At 41.1% G+C, this 25,199-nt stretch overlaps 1 protein-coding gene across 1 annotated transcript; it reads right to left on the bottom strand.

Moving 5' to 3' along the window:
- Positions 1 to 903: 903 nt before the first annotated feature.
- On the bottom strand, positions 904 to 23,618 carry LOC145407220 (uncharacterized). The gene is made up of 15 exons (XM_080278255.1): positions 23,417 to 23,618; positions 22,218 to 22,453; positions 21,814 to 21,971; positions 17,913 to 18,125; positions 17,016 to 17,184; positions 16,467 to 16,666; positions 15,568 to 15,663; positions 15,061 to 15,166; positions 13,452 to 13,831; positions 13,044 to 13,223; positions 9,870 to 10,084; positions 8,576 to 9,621; positions 4,972 to 5,141; positions 3,528 to 3,750; positions 904 to 1,751 (listed from the first exon to the last, which is right to left on the bottom strand). Exons 1-15 carry the CDS (start codon positions 23,614 to 23,616, stop codon positions 1,579 to 1,581), a joined length of 3,765 nt encoding a protein of 1,254 aa, XP_080134381.1. The 5' UTR covers positions 23,617 to 23,618; the 3' UTR covers positions 904 to 1,578.
- Between the last annotated feature and the right edge of the window lie 1,581 nt (positions 23,619 to 25,199).

The raw sequence follows: 25,199 nt of genomic DNA, 5'->3' as shown, positions 1-25,199 counted from the left end.
ATATAAAAACAAGGATGGCAGAACAATATGGTCAAATCATAAAACCCGGATTAAGACAACGACAATCATAAAAGATAAGGGTTTTGTGAGACATGCACAAGGTTAGGTCTGAAAGTGATGAGGAGAGTTTTTGGCCCAATGAATAAATGCATACCTGAATGACTAAATGAATTGGGAAATGGAAAGATACTGTAAGGAAAACAAGGAAATATGCTGGAACTGGTTATATCCTTGACCAAGAACTGCCAACAGTGTCATGCTTAGCAAAAGGAATTAAGAGCAACAGTTAATGCTTTTATATGCCTGTACACACTGGAAGGAAGGAAGGAATAGTGAAAAACTAGCACCAAGCCAGAATACGGTTATATGGCACTATGGTAGAGGGGAACGAAGTAAATAATTACAGTATATTAAAAATGTGATATGAAGTGCAGCAAGAAAAGTGATAATATTGGAAACAGAAGGTTGGGAGAGTCACCTAGGAAATCAGTAAATTATGGAGGCCGACAGAGTGAAGAAAGGAACGGGAACACTGCAAGATGATGATGGAATGTAGACAGGCAATCAAGAAAATGATGATAGATAGTCACAGGGCAGTCACAGAGTAAGCAGATGATCATGGCTCATCAAATGACCATGAGTTAAGAGGGTATGACCTAAGCAAAGACACTGATGTGGGTTTTTTTTCTGTTATATCTGTGATAAATATGAGAAAGCAACTGCTATGCAGTTTAATTTAGGTTTGAGTCTGATACCTCAATATAATTTTTAAAATATAGTATTTACAATGAATTACCAAAAATTTGTCATACCAGTAGATGAAAATATTATGCCTCATGACATCTCGAAGATATATTTCAAATGCATGAATGATTTTTATTTATTTATTTATTAAAGAAACAAAGGTAAGCTTCATAATACAGTAATCCATTGCTTTAACACAAACTGACACTTACATCATACAGTACATACAACACTGCTGGCCTACACACCGCTTCCATCATGATATAGATACACCACCATGTACCAACAGGGGATTATTGTACATAACTGCAATAAAACAATGTCCTGACCTTGGGAGCAATGGTCACGCAAGTTATTTACCCTAACGGTGGGGAAAAGCAATCAGGCACACAATGAATATGAGATCTAGCCAGGCAATCAACACTCAAAGCACGACAGGTTTTGATGCTGTAAATTCAAATAGCATCTCTTACTAAACCATGGGCTTCTGTGAATGCTCCAAGGTTCAAAGTTTATTATTTGTTCTGTCACTGCAAATTTATCACCAGGCTGGTCTGTTTTGGTAAAGGCAGCTGAGTAAGGAAATATGTTAGCCTCAGGGCATGGCTCCTGTGACTGCAAACAAGTACAATGTTCTACTGAAGCTCCTAGCACAAGTGTACTGCAGTTGCTATTAGGATGTTTCTTGCTTAGCCCAGCCGTTTCCACCTCTTCATTGCTACGAAGTCCCTCTGAAGCAGCATCAATAACTTGACATCTCCTTGAAGATACAGCAACCCAGCAGTCTTTGTTATGAATGGGACTTTCTGCTCTGGGACCAATGGGCTGCCACCCTCATGGCCTGCCGATTCCTACTGCATGCTTGGCAGCAGATGAGACAGTCTCTCGAAGGATGGATGACTGACCTCCACTCTTCCTGATCGATCCAGGGGGAACATTCTCTTGATTAACAAATGATGTCTTGGGGTGCAGGATGCTACCTGTTCGGTGTACACCTCCTCCAAGCCCTAGTTGAAAATTTGCTCATTGTAATATGTTTACTAATGCTTCATTTAAAGCATGCTGAAGAAATATTACCTAGTTTGAATATAATAGAAGACTCATCAATACACCTAATTCCAAAACACCCCCTCTGGGGTTAGGGCCCAAGGGATGAAATGAATATCAGTGGCAGTGGTGAAAAATGGATCTACTGATAATGAATCCTGTCAAATGCAGACTGAATAAGATAAATAATTAAGTTACCTTAGCAGAGCATACACCCAAGTACTACTGTGGCAATGCAAAAAAGGATGTAAAGAAGGTTATATATACATTTTTATTAGCATTATTGGGATGTGTTGGGTGGAGGCGTTCACCATCCACTCACTCGATGTAGTGCTGCTCTCGGGTGATTGCCCTTTCCTCTCTTCCACTTCTGTCATTCTTTCCTTCCTCCCTCTCGTCTTTCTTTCCCCTTCCTACTGTCTATGGGTGACTTTACAATGAGTGACAAGCCAAATGGTTTCCTATACACCAGGAAATCATTTACTACACTGGATGGTAACCATATAACCAAATTATGGTGCCTGGTGGTTTAGTGGGTTATTATGGCGCTCCAGCCAGATTGAGCCCGTGTAGGCTTATGTCCATGGGGTGGTTGAGGTTTACTGCCCACGTAATGCCACTCAGGGATGAGTAAGGCTGGTCACTTTCATCTTAAACATCAGGACCAACTTGCCTAGCCCAGGGCTCCTATGCTCCTCATGGGGCAAAACTGAATTGGATGATGATGAGTATTATTGGGTATGTGGAATACAGAGAGTGAATAGGACACGAAATAATGCGATTCGTGAAAGATGCAGAGTGAGGAAGTCTGCGGACACCAGAATCGAAGAGAGTGTACCGAGATGATATGGTCATGTGGAGAGAACGGAAAACAATAGAGTGATGGAAAACATACATCTAAGTGAATTTAAAAGTGGAAGGAAGCGAAGTAGGCCAAGGAGAAGGTGAACAGATATGGTGGATGATGTGTGAGGAAGAGAGGTATGGGAGCCGGTGAGGTTAGGGGACTGAAAATAACGAGCTGGCTAGATGAAATTTGTGAGAAGTGCATGATCAGGGATTTGGCACCCCTTTTTAACATGACAGCGTTTGGACTGACTCTATCGGATACATTTATGTGAAGCTACAGAATGTAGCGAAAGCTTTTGGTTTATTAGACAGAACCAGGATTCCAGGGGCTTGAATGATGAAAGAATGGATGCGTGGCACACTGGCCTGGGCAAACTTGGGCTGTCCGCACGTTGCTACTCCTCACCCTGCCCTAGGGTGGGAAAGGGGGTCTGGATGATGATGATGATGTATATATTATGAAGCTACAAGTACAGTACAAACCATATCAGGATACGAAAATGGGCATGATAAGGCATGTGAATGAGGGTGAGGGCAAAATATATAAAATAATAAGAAATAAAATTTTACATATGAATGGATGAAGCATTGCACTGAGCCTGTACAGAGTTACTGCAAAATTGAAATTAATAAAACAGGAAAACACCCCCCCCCCCACACACACACGCAAAAATCAGAATAGTGATCAGTAAACAAGCCAAGCATCACAATTCACTCTTCATGTCTTGAGAATTCTTGGCTTCATTAATACTGATAAAGTAGTACAAGGTCCATCCTTTCAGCTATTCTTCACAAACTAAAGTGCATAAAACACCTTTACATCTGATCTACAACAGGTACTATGTATGAGGAGGAGATGTACTGTACTGGTGTAAGCTTACACTTACCCGGGAATTTCTTCTTGGCACTAGGCAAGTGTCTGGGTGCTTTGGTAGTACACGAGACTGTGGTGAGAGAGGGCGTGCTGACACTGCGCTTCATGGCGCCATTGCCACCACGACCCAGGGATGAAGAAATGGTGCGCCCCATGCTTGTCTTAGTGGGGGTGATGCTGCTCTGTGTCCCCACTTTGTGAGGTGTCAGACCAGAGCCAGGTTTCAATGATTTAGACTGACAAAATAAAAGAGAATGGATATAAGTAACATTTCAATGCAAGTATATGTATAATGTAAACAATCATTACTCTACCTGTGCTGGAAAGGGATACCTTCATGTGGTGGCACTGAAAGAACTGGGTGTCTCAACTGCCTGTAATACAAACATCCATCAAGTACTTCGTATCTCTAAACAGGAAGACGTTGGACTGCAGGAGGGAGGCAACTACAGCATGTAGTCCAATGGGTTCTCATTTAAAATGCACCTGAGGTTACAACATTAACACAGAATACAACCTTTCTTGTTCTACTTTAACCCTCTGAACCTAGGTATGTCATTTTACTCTTGCCACCTGACAAATTTAATTATCTGTAAGACGAACAGCTTTAATATCACCCTTCAATATGAATGGTTTCCCAAATTGACTAAAACTGCTTGTTAGAATATGCTGAAAATGACACTGCCTTGATGCAAAGGGTTACTGTTCATCAGCATCATCATCTTGCCAACCTTTAATCTCACCTGAAGAGGAGGTGGCGTAGAATACAAAATCATCATTCCGACACTTTTCTCACCTAAATATGGGGGTATTATACAGTATATTATATATACGGTATTATATAAATGCTGCTTGTGACCTATGACCTCGGATTTCAAAGGCTTGAAGTATGTGTTACTTATTTCCCCTGGAATGATGTCAACAATTCTCTCTTGTTCTTATGCTTCCCTCATTCTTATATTGTATCCCACTCTAGCTCTGTATGAAAATAATATTAATAAAATCAGGATGACAAAAACAAGTATACTAATGAGTTGGAAAATATGGTAATACTAAACCTTTCCCTACTGCTACGAAGGTACAGTAACTCCTCATACAATATATTAGTGGGGGAGTCCAATATTAAGTGGTCAAAATGTACAGTGAAGAGTTGTGGTTGAAAACTCTCACTAGCATAAATATAAAGTACACTGCTTTAACCTATTTACAAATTTCTATATACAATACACACAAAACATCCAAACCCATTTACATCTGATACAGTCTGATGTTATTTTCAGTCATGAGTATAACATATTTAATATCTGCATTAGAGAAAATCATCTTTCTTGCAGTATAACAAAAACTTCAATCAAAGCAATTTTTACTAGAAAAGGTTGTTTTTAGGAACACATCTAATGTTGTACAAGGAATTACTGTAGTATAAAGCATAAGTACAGTGCTGTAAATTTTCTCACTTTAGCCCGTGCCACTAATACATCTGATGAAGTGACAGTGGTATCAGGGGCAAACTTTTCACTCTTGTGTGTCAGCAACTGAAGGGGTGATCTCTGTAGAGACTCGTTTATGTTTGCAGATTTTGCTCTGGTGTCGATCTCTGAAGATGCTGGTGCCGTCACAGTGATTCCTGTTATAATTTACTTAGTAAAGATCAAACTGTAATATACTGTTTTTGTTTTTGAAGACTCCAACATGCTTGCAAGCATTAGCCTTGGTCATTTAATGGTGACTAGCCATGCTGCTCTGTATCTGGTAGCTTCCCTATTTGGTCCCTAAACCCTCAGGTCACACTCAATAACCCCAGGTCTTTTTTGGTCTACATCTCACTAACCTATCCCCAACATTAACACTTCTCACTTTCTGCACCCAATTACCATCTCCCATCCTCTCCAAATGCCCAAACCATCTCAATCTACCTCTCCTCATCATAACACCAATATATTCCAGTCCCACCCTACCTCTTCCATTGTAAACCTAGCTCCCCCAGGCCTTGCACTCAAGGATGCACTGGACATCCACCTAATCATTACCATATCTGTATGTTTGAGCCTCCGAATATCCTCTTCCTTTACTGCCCTAGGCTCAATACCATACAGTATTACACTCCATACACATACTAATTACAAAGATCCCTTAGCCAGGAGGGAGAGCCCTCTCAATGTCAGGAGCGGCAACAGCTCCCAGAACTTCTTCCAACCACTCCTTACCTTGGCCACAGAGATAACTCCTGCCCCACCTCCCGCACATAACATGTCTCTCAAGTAACAAAACTCTTCCACACACTCAAGAGACTCACCAGCAAGTTCAATCCTTTCATGCTTGGCAATATCCACACGGTCTCCCTGACACACTGCACACATGAAATCAGCATTATCTCGCAGTCTATCTCAAATACCACTATATCTCTTATGCACCCACTTATCACATACATACATATGTACATATATATATATATATATATATATATATATATATATATATATACACACACACACATATACAGGATACAGTATATGTAGTAAATTTACAAGTATATTACAGGACTAACAGGAGAATATAGCAAGTGAAATAGTTACACCACACTTGCAAATAAGCCATCACCCCTTTCGAAGCTTGCTGGGGACACCTTCGCTGTGCTATCTGACAACAGTCCACAAAATTCAAGTGAACAAGATCAACAGCATCTTAGTTCTAACACTAATGTACATAAACAGGAGAGACGTGTGAACAAAGTTTAAAGGGCATAAATCTAGAGGAACAAGTTACTTTAGAAGTGATTGTGGTGTGACAGATACATGGGTAAAACAATTAAGAGATCTGTGAAAAATAACTGAGATGATTTTGCCAACTGAGTGCAAAAAAAGACTGACTGGAAGTGGGAAAGACTATAACATCAGTGGGAGACCAAGAAATTCAGAATGTGGGTGAGATAACCTAAACTAGAAACCCTATAGAAAGAGAGACGGTACAGCCAATATTTTCAGCTGCTTGCTGATTGGTTGGCCAACATGGCGGAACTTTAGTGCAAACACCTCACAACCTGGACGCTGGCTGACTGCAGATTTCTCTAAAAATACATCTTGTCACCTGCTCTGATACATGATTGGTTGATGAATGAAATGTCGCTATAATTGTAGTATATTTTTTTAATCTGAGCTACTGAGGATTTCAGTTTTAATCTTCATCTCTTCAAATGGATTTTACTTCAAGTACATGTTAGCACTATAATAACTGCCTAAATACTCTATAATGCTGACAAACCAAATTATTTGTAGCCATACAATGGGCGGGACTGTGTTCGTTTACTAGTGTTTTGCCCTTATCAATGGTCTGATTGTGCAGCATTTGGGTGAAGAAACATTCATGGACCTTCTACAAGACTTTTCCGACTCCATTGTGATCCACCATGAAGGAAGTTATGGGAGATTGTGATGAACACGCTGGTCTGCAAGTGTGTGTCATCAGCTTTGCTACGCAAGCTTTATTTATATAACAGGCATACCCAGAGATCTGGTGCATGGCTAACTGACGACTTGCTAGATCGAAGAAAAGAAATGGGGGAACATTCCCACAATCTGAAAGACCGTCAATTCATAAGTCTGAACACTAGACCCCTCCCTAGGTTTGGAATGACTGCGTCTGAACACGAATGTGGTGGTGCATGAGGTTCTCCCCCCCCCCTCCCCCAGGTCCCTCCTCCATCCCCCACCAGACTCGACACTGCCAGGCATGTCTCCCTCCCCATCCCTCCACCCTCCCACACTTGTCTTCTGCGTGCGTGTGTGTGTGTGTGTGTGTGTGAGGTAAGCGAGTGCATGAGTGCAAGAGACAGGGGGGAGGGCAGCTTGGCTTCCTCGTCTCCCTATCCGTCCCCCCTCCATCCCTTCTTGTCTCCTTCCCTGTCCCCCCACTCCAGCTTCCCTCACTAGTCCCCCCACCCCTGCTTGTCTCCCTCCTCATCCCCCCGCCCTCCCCTACCCCTACTTGGTTCACTGCCAGCTGCCTGCCTAGCTTACCTTCCTGCATGTGATGTTTGATGTCTCATTTTTTAGCAATAGTATTGTTTATGAGGATAATAACATTACCTACGGTGTTTCTGTGTTAGTCTCTATAGACTAGCGTTTGGGTTTTAGCCTGGAATGCATCTCTGGCTTTTCTTCAGTATCTTAAGGGGAAAGCTGTTCCAACACACTCACTGACCAAACACTCCCACTGGTATGCAATACTGCTGGATAATGCGGTAGGACTGTACATGTATTTAGCCTATATCCAAATGGGGAGGTAAGCCTAGATAATATCCCATTGGAAATCACATTACCACAATTATGAATATTAAGAACAACAAGTCTTTAAATTCAACCAAAACTCCATCAAACTTAAAAACTGTGGCCAAAATAAGTTAACGCTGCTGGTGTTAATCAATCTGGCGTCATCTGGCAGTTCGTCCCAGATCTTTATATGTTTTGAAATTAGCTTAGCGGATAGCCTACACAGAGGGCAATCTCATTTTTATAAAGTTTTACTTAAGAATGCACCATTTGCGCAAACACGGTATAACAAATGTTCAAAAATGCACCATAAAATATAATAAGCAGTGAAGTGGCCTGGTTATATCTAACAGTGATCACTGATCTGTATACGTACTTGAGAGATGCCCCGCAAACATCCATTTGCTGCACTAACATGCTGACTGTCCAGTCTCTCTCTCTATTGGGTCTCTAACCTGCATGAGTATGTAATGGATGGCGGCAAGCTGTTGTGAAGAATAGCTCATTAGGAGGAACAGAAATACCTGGAGATCATCTTGTTGAGACAATCCCTCAAGATGTGGCATTAGGTATCACATCTACTTCCCTTGCAGCATTTAACCAGACAAAGACATGCAGTTGCCCCATGAAGGTTCACACCACTGTATAACTGAAAAGCACAACCTTCACTCCAAACTTGAGTACTCTTACCACTTAAAATCAATGTGTTCATACTTATGTATAAAAGCATCAGCAGTCAACAGATGCATGCTCATTAACACCATGCAATACAAACTTCTATCCAGTACCATACCTGTGACAGATATGACAGGAGGAGAAGGGGTAGCTGGAATTTCCATTAGTCCTGAATCATTCCCTACACAGAAAGTAGAGTCCAGGGATGGTAAGAACAACTTGCGAGAGGCTGTTTTGCTTGACTGATCAAAATTTTGATGTCTGACTGTAGTGGAATCAGGTTCAGTTACACTTTCATTTCCCTCTACATGATCACTGGCACTTAGGACATTCTGGGGACACTCTCTGGAGAGACTTTGTGATGCACTGCTAGTGTTCTGACTGGAGGTTGTGACTGGTATCTGACCACTACTAGCACAGGTTTCAGCAAATGTTCTATTAAAAGCAGGAGTTGCATAGGAGCTGATGGTATCTGCTTTCCTCGTGGGAACAGAAAGTGCACTTAAAGTTGAGGACACAGTGACGATACTAACATCAACAGGTCGGACGTGGGATGCATCGGAAGAAGGCATTTCTATGGTTGTATTTAGCGCCTTGCCTGGTGTAACTGAAAATGTGGTGTTCATTGAGCAATCTACAGGTTCTATATCATCCAACACTTTGGTGGTGTTCATAGAGTCTGTATTAGTGGCAGTGACTGCACTTAGGCCACACTCCCGTGATATGCTAACAAAGCCTAGTGACCCAGCTTCTGTTTGGCAGTCATTACTCTGTGGTATGTCTGATGTATGAGGTGAGGGTATTGTAGATGTACTAATCAAAGGAGGTGATGTACTGCTTTTGTTAACTGGGAGAACAGGAAGGTGGGTAGTGATCACCGGGAGACGAGGCGACTTCTCTGTTCCAAGCTGTCCACTGTCAACAGATTCTTTATTGAAGCTGAAAGCAGACAAGACTGGTGAAGAAGGAACAGGCTGCCTTGGCTCAGAGCTGGTTGGTGTGTTAGAGCTGTCATCTTCACTCAGTCTAAAAACTTCCTCTTCCTCCACTACAGGGCTACAAAAAGTGAGAGGTGATGGTCTTGGGTCACTTGCTGAAGCCAAACACTGGGACGGCAACTGAGGAAGTTCTGTCAAATTGCTGTCAGTCTTCAAGCTTGATTTCCTGGATAAAAGAATATACTAGTAGGTTAACTGAACCAAGGATCTCATATATGCTTAAATTAACACTTCATCATAGGTCAGCATCAAACTCTCCTTAAAACTATTAAGCTTAAACATATACCTCTGGTTTCCAAAACAACAGGGGGTTATAGAGGTTGTCTGCTCAGGAAAACGAGTTTTGCAAGCCATAACAAAAAACCAAGCCGATACTACACAAACTCCCCACTCTCAGAACGAGGGCATATCTACCTGGGCCTCGGACGGTCCTGGGTGACTACAGGCGAGATGTGGACAGTAGAAGTGAAAGGAAGCTGGGAGAAGTAAGTTGCATCCAGAGGGGGCAGTGTTGTATTGCCAGCTGAGGAAGTGCCTTGGCTGCCACCTGCACTTTCACTCTCACATGTGTTGCTTGCCTGCTGGTCTGCCCATGCTATCTTACTCTCATCCAGGCTGTCCACCACATTCTGCATCACAACATGAATCATTCATTCCCTCGTGCCAACACTGCAGTACTCATCATAAAATACAGGTACTTCTTATTTATCAATATGATATATGCATAAAGATTGCTACTGTATACTCAAAGCAAAACAAATGTCATCATCATCATCATCTGGACCTCCTTTCCCACCGTAGGGCAGGGAGAGGAATAGCAACTGTTAATAATTCATATTTTTATATGATGATGGTGTACAGTAGGGAAACACAAATGTGAGAGAAAGTTCTAAGCCTGACTGCTTCCACCAAAGGGTTTCTTCAGAGGAACAAATTCACTCAGGATATCCTGATCTTATACGGATACCTGCTGGATCCAGTGAATCCCTAGGAACCTGAACTGACTAGTCTGCTGGGCACTGATCAGTTTTCTTCCTCTCTCTGGCCTGGCAGCTTGGGTTCATGTGTGAACAAACTATATCACCTATGCATTTTTTTTTTCTTTATGTGGTTATGTACAAAGCCTCTGGAGCATTTCTAGTATCCTCCTCACACCCTACTTTAACACTATTGCATCCTTCCATCTAGGCAGATGACCTTTATTATCTATCATCTATCTACAGCCAGTAACCTTAATCTTGGAAAGAGTGGTCACAAACAAAAATAGCCTCCATGTCACCCTGTCCTCTACCATGAGGATGCTCTTCCTCCACCTCACACCACCGTTTCATATAACTCTTCACTCCCATTCCTTCACCTCATTCTGTCTCCCCTTCCACTTCATTCACATACTATATTCAGTGCAGTATTTCCCCACTTGACATACCTCTCATTCTGGGCATCATCTCTGGATTCTGATGATCTGATCTGCCTTGCTGTAAGTGGCTGTCATAATGGATGAGTGAGACTCTAGTCATGACTCAGAACACATGAACTTGAGCATCACTCACCCACAAGAACAGTCTTCATTAACTCGTCTTCAAACTTCTGGGAAATATTCTTGAGAAGGCAGTTGTTTCCTAACCCTTTCTCCTCCACCTTGTAATTTATCCACCATTATACCATTTCAAAAATGCATTAAATACAATCACACAACTTCAATCCATCCACCATCTAATCTTTTTCTGCCCCATCAGGAGTGTTGGAGCCTGGGGTTTGGCTACGGAGTCCTGACATTTACGGTATGAATGACCAGCCTCATTCAACTGTGAGTAGCATTATGAGTAAACTCCAATCACCCGTTGCATATAAACCTTTATAGGCTCAATCCAGTTCGAAAACCTCAAGCCATTAAACCACCAGGTGTCAACTGGTTACATGGTTACCATCAGATACAGGTATAGTATTTAGCACATTCTCAACGGCATAACAATGCTAAATTGTAACACCTTCCACCTACACAATATGTGCTTCTGTATTTCACTCTCTATGATGCATGTGATGGAGGAGGTTGGATGAGTAGTCCTCTAGTCATGCCTATAACCACCATGCACTAGATGGCCACTCACCACCCACACTTCATCCATTGTACAAACCAATGGCAAGCTCAGGTCCACCTCATCAGGCCATTCCCACAGCTGAGAGGCGATCATGTCATTAACCCTCTCACACGATGGTTCGGTAAAAAATCCAACTGCTCGCACTTAATAAACGCAGGTTGCGTCCAAGTGAAATACGACCACTCGCACTTTTCGATTCAGGTTGCGTCCAACCATATCGGTTGCGGTATTTTTTCACCATGATTTTTGGTTGCCTCATTCAACTTTCTCCCCTGCCCTTATTTATAACTGTATTGTTATAAAACTGCTACATGTTATAGCTAAATGAATAAACGATCTTCCTTTTATATACAATATATATATATATATATATATATATATATATATAAATTGCTGCGATATCTGACATACTCGCTCACTGAACATCTCACTGGTACACAACAATGCCATAAATTGGGGTATGGGTGTAATTTATTCCCTCCCCCCCTTTTCACATTCATTAGGAAGATCATTTACTTATTTATAACATGCAGCAATTTCCTAACAATAGTTATAAATAATGACAGGGGAGAAAGTTAAATGGAAACATTTTCTGATGCCATGCACACTGCTGAGAGAGGGGTGTGTGGTGTGTAAGGTCTGGGCCCAGCCTGTGGGGGTCACACAGTACTTGGAAGTGGTTGGACTCAAGTGTTCGAAAGGGTTAAAAGTACGTAATTTTTGTACAGAAGGTGGCTGACTGCAAAATGGCAAAGACACCCTGCTATACATCAAGTTCACACTTAGATAAGCCTGGGACTATAACAACTACAATTCCATTCACTCAGCTTACTATCAACATTATGTATTTTCTTTGTTTCCTTGAACTGCATTCTGATAGAAAAAAATGGGGGAGGAGTTAAAAAATAAATTAAAACTGGTGATCTCCAACTGAGACAAGCATCTAAAGGCTAATCAAACTGCAAGATGACAAGATTTGAATGAAAACAAACAGCTAAACTGTCACAAATATCTTAAAACTGGTCCAATATACTCACTGAATACTTAAGTTTTAAACCAACTTATAAACATGTTCTAATTAATAGTTGCAATGAAAATGTACATCCTGTCTGGTACACAGAATAATATGCCACTTCAAAACCTGTACAACAAACATGAATTATATACTCACTGGTGACCTTGTTGGGTACTGTCACAGAAGTTCATTCTTAGATTTCACCTCTTATACTTCATTTTCCTCTGCTGGCTAATACTCCCAAGTTGTGAGACCTTGGTAGGTTTCTCCACTCAAAGATGACTGCCTTTGACATGATGCCTTAGAGAAGCATGTGACAGACGTAGTGTGAAGCAGATACAATGAACAGCCGGCCATCTTCTGTCCTTGATTATACATATGAAGTGGGTACGTGACAACTGCCCTCATTTTTCCAGTAATAAATATGAGCAAGCTGTAGAATGAGGAAAAGTAAATAAAAGATCCAAGACCAACCTGGAAAATTTGTGTGAAGGTGGGAGTGCACCGGTTGTCGGCACGCAGCTGGACGTAAAACTGTCGTGTGGCGTGCAGCAGCTGGATGATGAGCTGCTCCGATACACTCTGCTCCTTGAATCCCTCTTCTAACAGCCCACTCAGGTACTTACAGTGCTGGTGGTACTCATGCACTGCTCCCTGGATAACACAATTCTTTTTACTAGTGACAAAGTTTATGATTTGTAGAACAAAACCCTGCCTTAAAATGAAGACCGATTATACATATGTTCCTGAAGTAATGAAAAATCACAAAATAAAATCAGTATGCTATAGCAATGGTGGTATGGTAACTCATGAGCTTAAAAAAAAAAAGAGGGGCATAACATATAATCAGTAACATGTTGCAATGGCAATATCTTGACTCACATTGGCCATAAGCTTGTCAGCCAGGTGAGGTGGAAGTGTGGTTACTGGATGATCTCGAAGTTGCGTCAGATGGTCCAAGCTGGGTCCTAACTTTCCTTGAACTTCCTGCTTCTGACTAGCAATGTGGATTAAACGCTTGGCCAAGTTACTAAGGGTGCGCTGGCAGCGGGCAATACTTTTATCAAGTTTTTGTGAGGCAAAGGAAATAACTTGCATGCGGTGAAGACGAGCGGTGGCGGCATGTATCTTGAACTGCATCTCCCTTTCGGCACTCTCAAGCCTCATCAACTCACAGCGCAGCATCCTCGATTTCCGGCTGGCTTCTTCTAATGACTGTTGGGCTTCATTTGTCTCTGTTGTTATATCATTTTCACTCTTGCTCGTATCTTTTTTCTGAGGACAAAATTAGAAAATCTTTCACATCATAGATCACACTCCTGACTTCCTCCCCCACCTAAGAATGTGGTGAGGCAGGATCTGGAAAACATACTGATACATTCTTTCCACATAACCATACCACTTAATCATACTGTACACTTCTACCATACAATCAGTTCATGAATCACAGTATGTCTCCTATACACTTACACATACTGAACACATTCCTCATCAACCTAATACCAACTGCTCTTACTACTTACCAGCATTTTCTACTCTCATGCCATACCAATATCTTCCTACATTTATATGTCAGTTTCTAGTTTATTCATCATCATCATCCGGACCTCCTTTCCCCACCCTAGGGCAGGGTGAGGAGTAGAAACGTCCTGACAGCCTAAGCTTGCCCAATTCGATGAGCCATGCTTCCATTCACTCTAGTTTAATACAACATAAAAATTCTACATGAATTCCAATTAAACAACATCTAATATCCAACTACAGATATGGCATCACCTTGTAAGATAACTTCAGCAACATGTACAAAAACCACAGTAATGTTAACCTCCTGAATATGACTTATTTTATTCAAGCTGGGCAAGGCCACTTGTACTGAAAGGAGTAATCAAGGATCTACTGAATTCTCCCAGTTCAAAAAGACTCCCAGCTGAATAGGATCATCTGGCTGAATGAGAAATTGGCTAATAAACATGTCACTAGATTAAAAGGGTTAAATCCAACTTCCCATGACAGCAGACTCCAATCAGTACAGGTTTCCTAACACCCCTTACTTACTGTAGTCATTTTACTCAAACTTGGCTTAAATTTACCACCTCTCAATCTTGAATCCCGAGTTGTAAACGCCAGTGTACGATACTAGTCACAGGGAGGTAAAAGGGAAAGAACATAGAACCATAGTGTTGTCTTTTTTTGTCATTAAGCTATGTCAAGTAAGTTGCAGAAGGATGATAATCTGGGCCAAGTTATGGTGAAAGGTATAGTTTACTTCTGCACTGGGGCATTAACATACCCTTGCGCATTACTTCGACAATCCACATCAGTATTAAGAAGCTACAAAAGGGATTCAAGTGAGAGGAAAAGTGAAACAGGCATAATATGTTACAAGGCAGAGGTGTTACAAAGATGCCTGATGTGAGAGGAACATGACCTAAGTACTTTACCCTAAGCTGAGCCTCCAATTCCTCAATTCTGGCCTCATAGTCGAGTCTCTCTTGTTGTGTGAGTTCTGAGGCTGATGCTGGGGCTGGGGTCTGTGCAGCAATAAGGGAGGCTCGTTCTTTTTCCCACTCGGCTTCCTTTTCTTCATACTTTTTTAGCTATGGTTTAAGTCCATCAGTTGAATACATGGTTACAGAAATGTTATCATGAAAGGTGTAACTCAAAAACATCAGTAATATAAAGCAACTTATATAACTAATCATCTCATCCTATAGCATTATGTGATCAAGTACCTAAGTTGAGCATAGGGTTTAAATGTTTCGTAGAAAAAAAAAAAAGTTAATAACCAATTAATCATTCAACTCTACAGCATTATGTGGGCAAAAAACCCCAACCATCCCTTATATGTAAACACTTATGGGCCAAATCAAGTTGAAGTTTTTCAACCCACAAGTACAGCGGATCAAAACCAATGTCACAACCACATCACTCACAAACTTTGGCTGAGAATTAATTAACAAAGAATCTACCAGTATCATCCATGCTAAACTGGTCTTACCTTTGCATTTAGAGAGACTACTTCCTCCCGCAGGTCAGCCACAATCTTGACATAGTTGGACACATGTTGGTCCACATTCAACAGATTCTTCTTTATCTGAGGATAAAAGAAGTGCTGATCTGTGACTCTCTCCTAGTTTTCATCAATGCCAATGTTCAATGTACAATGCAGAGCCTGAAAGATATGCCTTCATGCAGTGGCAATGACATAACTGGACAGCTCCACTGCCCAGTATACTAACGTCATTTACCAATTATACTAATGTCATTCACCTCCCTCCCTATCCCCCAGCAGAAGGTAGGTGGACATCAGGAAAACAACTACTTGAGCCTGCAGTTCAATGGGTCCACCTTTAGATGTGCATAAGGCCACAGAAACAGTAGCTAAATCAGTAATGCATGAAGCCTGATGGTGCTATGTATAGTACAAAGGCTGAGCTACAGTATTTTCAACACTTTAGAGATTATCATAGAAACTGACTCACTCAAGGGAAATTCTTGCTCTGAAAGTGTTGACAATTATTTTCAGTAACCCTTATGCTGTAATGGTACACCAACCTTCCTTTCAGAGATTACACAAAAATAGTGAAATTTACATCATCATCCGGACCTACTTTCCCACCCTAGGGCAGGGTGAGGAGTAGCAACGTCCAGACAGCCCAAATATGCCAAATCCAATGGGCCATGTTTCCATTCATTCACCATTCGATCCCCCGGAATCCTGGCTCTATCAGATATGCCAAATACATTCACCATGTTTGGTAGCTTCACATAAATGTATCCGATGGAAATAAAAAGATACTACCGGTACTATATTTCTATGCATTATCTCTATTTCTCTATATTGCATACAGTATATATAAAGTAACCAAACCTTCACAGAATTATGCATACACTCACAGTGGTTTTGATAGTCTTGGCCCTGTTGGCGTAACGTAATGTGTTGAACGTATCCTCAAAGGTGGTGGAGGCAGGGGATATCGCAGCAATCATGACACTGCGGCAGTTGCCTCCCAGCGAATCCTTCAGCAACCGTGTCAATTTGCTGTCGCGGTATGGAATGTGACGTTGGCCATCTGCTAGGGCGTTGATGCAGTTTCCTGGCAAGATGTCAGAAAGTTAGCCCACACCATGCAGAAGGTACCAGGATCAAGTTATATCTGGTCAAATTCAAAGTATTTTGACAGCCTCTGAAAGTTAAGAGTTACTTACCACCAAAGTCTTTAATACAGGTGGTCCTTGTTAAAACTCACCTTTTTTTGACATTCTTTTTTTGCTATAAAAGTTCACAGTAAACTAAAGCATAGACTACCATTTTAAAAGTTCCACTGCTGCCCATGAAATTGTTTTACCAGATTCCCATAATTTACAAGAGCAGTAATACATAATAAACTGATATTTTCAGGCTCATCCCTTACTCATAACATGAACTTGCTGTACTGTACATACCAAGAGCCAGAAGAGACTTGTTAATGCTGGCGCCCTCCCTGAAGCGGGCTCCCTTGAACCCTGTAGCTGCCCCTCGCTCGGACCCAGCCAAGTCAATCATGGACAGTTTGGAGATGGACACATTAGTCTTGGGACCTGATGCAAGACGCTCATGCTGCTTCACAAACACCTTGAAAACAAATAAAAACACAGTAAATGGTAAATATAAATAAATCAATAAAAAGTGATTAGATGATGGATGGAATAAAAAGTGAAAGCTTGTAGGTCTTTCCTAAACAGAAGAGAGGTAACAGATTCACCAGACTAATCCTTAAATCCACAAAGAAAAGCTGAAGTGACAGAATTTAAATTGCTAATTCCTATTACCCCTTTACACTATATGCAGTTCATGTATGACTTTTAAGTGAATGTCTGACCTACCAGTACCTCACAACATGAGTCATTCCTAAACAGTACCTGAGATAAGGCATTCACTTTGGCCTGTATTATAAGTGGTTTTGCAGTTTTGGTAACACCTCTTTCTTAGCAAGTTACTCTATGTCATATTATACCTCAATATCCTCTAGTATATTGTTTTAGCAAATATATCGACATTAAAATGACACAAAAAGCATTCAGACAAATTTCATTCATTCATTCATTGCCAGACGCCATGTATCCCAGACGGGGTGGCCAATGGCTTAGAGTTACAAATTGAAAGTGTAATATGCAAGCTAATTTGCAATGGAAGGGGCAATACAAAGCTTTCTGTGCCATTTTAAATATGGTCTTACATGTTGAAGTCCATGGAAGGAAAAAGCAGAAACTACCAGAAATTTCCTCTCCACAATGAAGAACTGTACATGAAAGGTGAACATTTAAAGTGCTGTAAGGGTTTAGGGGTAGGCTGCAACAAACCTGGAATACAGCATGCGAGCGTGACGACTCTGAGTTTGCATCGGTGGGATGCTGAGTTCGGTTCTGGTTCCCCTGGGCCAGCATCTGCATGAGTTCCTTTGCATCCGCCGGTTTGTGAAGAGAGAGTCCTGGCACCATCACCTGCTGACCCACCTCATGCAGGGACAGGGCCTTCCCGGGTTGCAGCAGGTCACGGACCATCTCATTATACACCTGACAAAGGCATAGACAACACATCATTCTCTTGAGCTGTTCTCCCACTTATGGACGGGGACCCGATAGAAGGAGAGCTGACAAATGTCTGCCTAAGTAAATGGACCACACTCATTTAGCTACCACTCAAGTGCCTGGACTCTGGGTGAATGAGTGTGGCACAAACAATACATGTGACAGAATCAGATATTATACAGTACCTCATAAAACTAAAATCCTAATTTCAGTCTCACTGCACACCTGGTAAGCACTCAAATGATGCAGAAATACGGCACGATCACTAAAACCAAACAATATTACACCTTAGCAGGTGATGTATGTCCATCAATAGCATGATCAAAAAATTTACAGTACTTTGCCATGACAGTTACTCTTTAATAATGCAAGTGCTAGACACAAATCCTAAAATTAAATTAGCATCACAAAATAAAATACCGTATTTCGCGGCATGTAAGACGCAGCATTGTGAAAGACGCACCCTAATTCTGGCAGGGCAGTTCTGTGAAAAAAAAGTTTGCCCCAACCAAGACTGCAGTAAGGTTTCTTGATAAGAGCCATTACCACACAGATACACACTCACCTTTCAGAATCTATTCATTACTGATCATCAGCCTTTGGTTTCTTTTTTTATATACAAAGAATGGTACAGGAAAAGAAAACAATGCCCCTTCTTGACAAAACGTGACTGATATGAGCCACTATCACTTAGATACACACTCACCTTTCAGAATCTATTCAGTACTGCTCATCATCCTTTAGTTTCTTCTTTTATGTACAAAGAATGATACAGGAAAAGAGGAAACAAAACCCCGTCTTAACAAAACGTGACTTCAAACCACGAGGCCATCTCAACTTTGTTGATAAATATGTATCAGTAAACTGATATAAACAGTTTTTAATATTTTATGAATTTAAAACCACAAATGAAGTCAATAAACTCTATTCTTTCATTCACTGACGAAAACATAAAATACAATGAATGTTCACATCAGCTCATTTATCCTAAAAGAACCCCGTCATAGTCCACACCTGTTACGGAATTTCCTCACATTGCCTTGACTCAAGCACAATATCAGACGACCACCATCATTAATCATGCACTCTAACTAACCTGTAATTACCTCCACAAATAATATAAAAAGGTAGCACTTGTAAATACACAAATTACAATGTTGTACAACCAAAGTTCAATATAGCAAGGCTGCTTGGGAACAGGATAGACAGCTGTTTTTACTCTCTTCTCTCAGTATCACTCCTTCACTGTCAGCTATGTTTGCCTTGCAGCATCAACAATTAAAAATGTATGCTTCACTGATCATAATTTACTATAAACATTCATTTCAAAACATACTATGGTGAAAACATCCATTGTTACACCTTAGTAACACTGCTGCCTCCCAGTCGCTAGACAGCAGTCTCTACCCCCTCCTCTCAGTATCACTTCCTCACTGTCAGCGATGTTTCAATTGCGGTATCAACAGTTAAAAATACGTTCTTCACTGATCACAATTTACTAAAAACAGACATTCATCTCAAAACATGTCGAGAATGGTGAAACTATCTCTTAGCAACACTGCTGCATCCCAAGCGCTAGACAACTAGCTCAACCCTCTTCTCCCAGTATCACTCCCTTACTGTCAGCTGTTTTCCTTGCAGCATCAACAATTAAAAATGCATATTTCTCTTACCAGAATTTGCTAAAAACAGACATCCATCTCAAAACATTCGAGTACTGTGAAAACATCCATTTTTGGTCTTAACACTGCTGCCTCCTAGTCGCTATGGTACACACACACACACACACGCACACATGTACACACCACATGCAACATTCGCTCACCTCTGAAACATTTACATCAGTCCGTTTTGGAGTACCCAGTGGCTTTATTATATGCCAAAAACATCAAAATGTATTTGGTTGTTCAATATAAATATCAGCTAAGGACATGAAACATCTCAAACAATTTATTCATCCAAACATCGTCAGTGCAAGACTAAAGGTGTACAGCACCATTGATCCTAAATTTTCCATGGTTGCATCTGTCATGATCACCTAAAACCTATATTCACTTCATATTACTGACATGGTGAAAATTTCACTCGTCTTCAAATCCTGAGAATTCATCACTACTTCCCCCGAGTCCTGAAGCATCACTGGAAGTCATCACCACGGTCATCATCACTGTTTCACTGTCACTTTCATACAGTAAATGGTCCTCAGTACCATCCATTGAATTGCTTATACCACACTTCATATGAATTTAACTTGGCAATCGTTTTAACTGAGCACAGGCGATATTCAGACTTGGGGCATTTGATACAGCCCACATTAACCTCCTCAGTACATGTTTCCTGAACTGAATAAAATCATATGGCGAGCATGAATAAACTACCCTATAAAATACATTGCTGGGCTGAAGGGATTATAATAAGCGGATTATCAGTTCCCTAGCCTGACTCTTCCCACTTCTACTTCCTTAACTACACCCACACCAAACTCTCACCTACACCTTAGGATTCTGGTCGTTTCGGCCGTAACGTCCAAAATGGCAAACGATTTTACAACCTAACCTAACCTAACCTAACAAATTTGGACGTTACGGCCTAAATGATCCCCATTGCCGATCATGAGAGCTTTGCTTAGGCAGCAGAGATGCAGAGAGTGAATGTTGTCAATCATTCTGATCGCTTCGTCTGCTAAGAATACAGCAGAAATGGCGAACGCTGATATGAATGCCCGTCAGGCACTGCTATTTCAGATATTGCATCAGTTATGCTACTCAGTGAATTTTATCCTATTTTCATAACAAAATACTGTAATTGGGTGTGTCCTGAGTTGCATAGACATTGCTAAAGTACTTCACTTGGCTGAAAAAGTGAAGCTGTAACTTCGTTAGCTTGCTAGAGTAGGGTGTACGCTAGACACTAAACTGCTAAGTTGCTAAACCGCTAAACCCCTTGACGGTATTGGCCAGTTGAGCTGAAAACAAACCGTGAATGCTTTGTGTTTTTGAACTTGCGTGTTTTAATATCTGCTGCATATATACACTCACAAAATGTCACAAAAGTAACTGACCTAATTAGGGTTACTGTATTTCCATACGTGACGAAAGTCTGTTTTAATGACTTGGCAGTTTCACTAGCCAGCATCTCTCCAGCATGATTGCTTTGCTCGTTAGTGAATGGATGGCAAGCAAAGTGGTCATGATTGCCTTTCAGAAGGTTAGCAGACAGTTCACCAGTGATCATGTACGTTAGCTTGCTGGAATAGTGCGGATGCTAAACTGTTAAATTGCTAAACCGCTAAATATCTTCACGATGTTAGCCAGTTGAGCTGTAAACAAACCCATGAAAGTTTTGTGTTTCTGATCTCGGGTGTTTCTAAAATCTGCTGCATATACACACTAGTGTATATTATTTTTAAAAATAAAATCAAGTCTGCATACTGTAGAAAACACCTGTGGTTGCTAAGCATTGAGATGATCATCTTTATAAGAGTTTCTTCTCAGTGAAGCCTAACTAACCTGCCTTAGTCTAACATGCAGGACGCATGGGGATATTTTAAGGTAACTTTGAGACAAAAAAAGTGCGTCTTATATGCCGCGAAATACGGTACTAAACGGAAACCACTTGATAAACAGCAACAGCTTCAACTGTTTCTTTTTTTTAGTTGTGATTCTATACTAACCTCAAGGTAAGAGACTGCCACCTCAATCGTCTTCTCCTCCTTCAGATTATCAATCCGTTTATACAGTTCCATCAGCGTGAGGAAGGTGATCCCTGGACATTCCTCAGTACCCAGCATGGTAAACGTCTTTCCTGCGCCTGTTGCTCCATATGCAAACACTGCAATGAAGGCACTCAGTGCTAGACATGTAGTTTATTTTCATGTTGCTAAGCATGACGTTTCCCTATTACAGGGGGGGGGGGGATGAAATGAAATGAACAGAAATAAAACAAAAAATCTATGCCATTCATCGTATACCCCAACAAATGAAAATGGATAACTGAATAAATTTTAAAATGTAAAAATTAAGGGTTAGATTATTTCTGAACACAGACATGCATATTTTCTCTCTCACACAGTCTCACCTGAGCAGTTGTAGCCTGCAAGGAGAGTATCGAGGAGGTCGTGTGTGGTGGTCTGGTAAAGTTGTTCATTGGTTGAGTCATAAGAGAAGACCCGTTCAAAGGCAAATTTCTGTTCACGATGCTGCTTTTTGTTGAGGTCTCTAGTCCGCTGCCGGGCTCCCTTAAAAAAGAAGTCGTCCTCCTCACGGCGTGGGTCAAACACAAGCATGTGCTCATCCACAACATCAACCACACAGCTGGATATAATATACCACACATATTAGTAGTCTGACTGACTGATGGGTAATTACCAAGTCCACAAGCATGGATGGGGTATGCCTATGAGAGGCTTGAATGAAGTAAATGAATAACTGGACAGATTCTGGTACTTCCTCATTCTTAATAACTGGACAGATTTTGGTACTTTCTCATTCCATCAAGATTTCTTGCTCTCCAGACTCTATCTTGTCCCATTTTTAGATAGAAAAAGTGGTGTGGATGATAATGAGATACCATGCATACTGTTTCTTCATCAGCAACATCATTCGGCCCTCCTGTCCCACTCAAGGGCGGGATGGGGAATAACAGCGTCCAGACAGCCAAAGTTTGCCCAATTCAATGGGCCACGCTTCCATTCGCTCATCATTCAAGCCAACAGAATCCTGGCTGCATTTGATAGGCAAAAAAAATTTCACCAAGTTCTGTTGCTTCACATACTATATACTTATCCAATAATGCCAATCCAGACAGTCACGTTTAGGGGTGCCAAATCCCTGGTAAGGTGCTTCTTTGCACAAAATTCATCCAGCCAGCTAGAAGTCCCTTAGCCTCACTCTTTCTTACTACGTGAAAGTTGTGCAGCATGCACGTAAAGAATGTAAAATACTGTACTCAAATATAAACAGAGCTTCAGACAACGACAATCAAATATTTTTAAAATTTCATGCAGAAAAGGACTGTTTCACTAAGCATCTTGGTACTTACACCCTGAATGGTGGTGAGCAAGTGGAAGAGGAATGAAAGTAATAAATTCTAATAATATCTCCCTGTAATATAAAATGGCATTCAAACCCATAATTTTGAATTACCATACAGTACAATTTTCACTCAGTGCTATGACTGTTATCTGACCACACATTCTCTGAACACTATCATGTAATCACCTGCTATATCCTAATGCTGTGCTTCTTTAAATCATCCCATAAACTTTTTTATCTTACTTGGCATTATTATCCAGCTCACGTTGATTGAAGGGTCTCACTCGCACCACCACCTTGAGGTTGGCCTTAGAGCTTGCACCAAACTGGACCTCCCCGCTGATCTGGCGGATGAGGGCCTTCTTACGAAGTGAGGTGTTGCTGCGGCATGGCGACCGCAGCGGCGAGTGCACCCGCCTCAGCACCCGCCGGTTCAGTGTCATCCTCACACCTACTTCGGGAAAAAAATACTGTCATTAGGACACTGTCAAAAGTCAAGTATTAGCAAAACTATCGTTATATACTACTCAACATTCTTCCCATTTTTTTTTTTTTACCAGGTGGGAAGATCAATACAATGCGATACTGCCAGCTTGGATATAACACACTCTCCCATAATGTATATCAACCAACATGGCTGGCAGTTGGTTACTTTCTGCTTTTAATGTGGCAATGTGGTTTGATCGACTGCACAGTCAGAAACAGGCAAAGCATGTCCAAAAACCTGTACCGGTACGGCATTTCATGTCACTGCACGGATATATATTCCAAAATATGAGTCATATACCGGTAACAGTTCGGAGGATCACATGTGATGGTATGGTGTGGTCTGGGTGATGGTATTTGGGGGCGACTGTGGTCTACCTCCACATGTCAGGTCATTTACACTTACATTTTTATCATTGCTGGGTTCATAGAGGCCAGTCTGAGGTGGTTAAGCCAATCATGGAGGTCATTATGGGCGACCCTGGGGAGGATGCCGACCCTAACCAGTTTTACCTACGGAAAATCCATAATGCTGTTCCTCACGATGACGAATTAGCTACATTATAAGCAAACCTGTATTGTACCATAGAGGTAAAACATTGTCTATTTCCCCCTGTGCATCACATTATTATGGACAAAAAACTGTCAACCTTGTTGTCCACTGGGGGGAAGGAGGGGGGGACGTGCTTTCTTCACACTTATTAGTATTGCATGATTTAAAGTCTGGGCTAATGTCTCATCACAAGTGTTTACAAGTTATGACAGGAAATGGTTTATCAAGGGGCATTTCAAGAATCATAACTCCATGGAATCACCTCAATGCAGCTAAGAGTAATGGAAAAACTTCTATTAATGAACAGTCCAGTCACAAGCATAACTGTCTGACCTTCCTGTCATAAGACTGGCACTGATAATTTATTAAAAACTCTCTTGTTGCTCCTGTGGACCTCAAGATTATATGAACATGAACTCGGTCAACTACGGGCCAAAACTGCTCTTCTGCACTTCACCATCCTCTATTTGCTGTTCTTGCCTTACACTACAAGGGATAGGGAGCCAAGAGAAATCTGCATGATTATACAGGCAACACTACATAAAAGCATCCCCTCCAGCAGCACTAAACACTCATGCTTAAATTAATGACTGCCATTGGGCGGGGCGGGGTGGGGGGGTTGTTCTAGAGGCTCATCTCCACTAACTTGTACATTATGGATTTTAAACTAACCATGTTCTGTAAGACTCATTTCCCTGCCAAATTCTGGTGGATTTTGAGGTCCTATAACTCGTTTTTTACAATTTGACGAATTCCAAAATGATGAGGTTTTTGAAGATTTGTCAATTTCAGATATTTACAGTTGATGAGGCTCTACAAGATTTATTTCTGACAATACCTGTTGCATTAAAATTGACAGGGTTGTGCATGACTAATTTCTGGCAACTTGTAATAGATTTAAAATTGGCATGACTCACTTTCCTGTCAATTTTTGATGGATATTAAACTGATGAGGCTCTATCTCGTTTTTGATAATTTCCGATGGAC

The sequence above is a fragment of the Coenobita brevimanus genome, chromosome 72 (assembly GCF_032717465.1).
Source record: "Coenobita brevimanus isolate Jiangsu-jjx chromosome 72, ASM3271746v2, whole genome shotgun sequence".
In the NCBI taxonomy this organism is placed as follows: Eukaryota; Metazoa; Arthropoda; class Malacostraca; order Decapoda; family Coenobitidae; genus Coenobita; species Coenobita brevimanus.
Note: the sequence above shows the minus strand (reverse complement) of the source record. Positions and strands in the feature narration are given on the sequence as shown.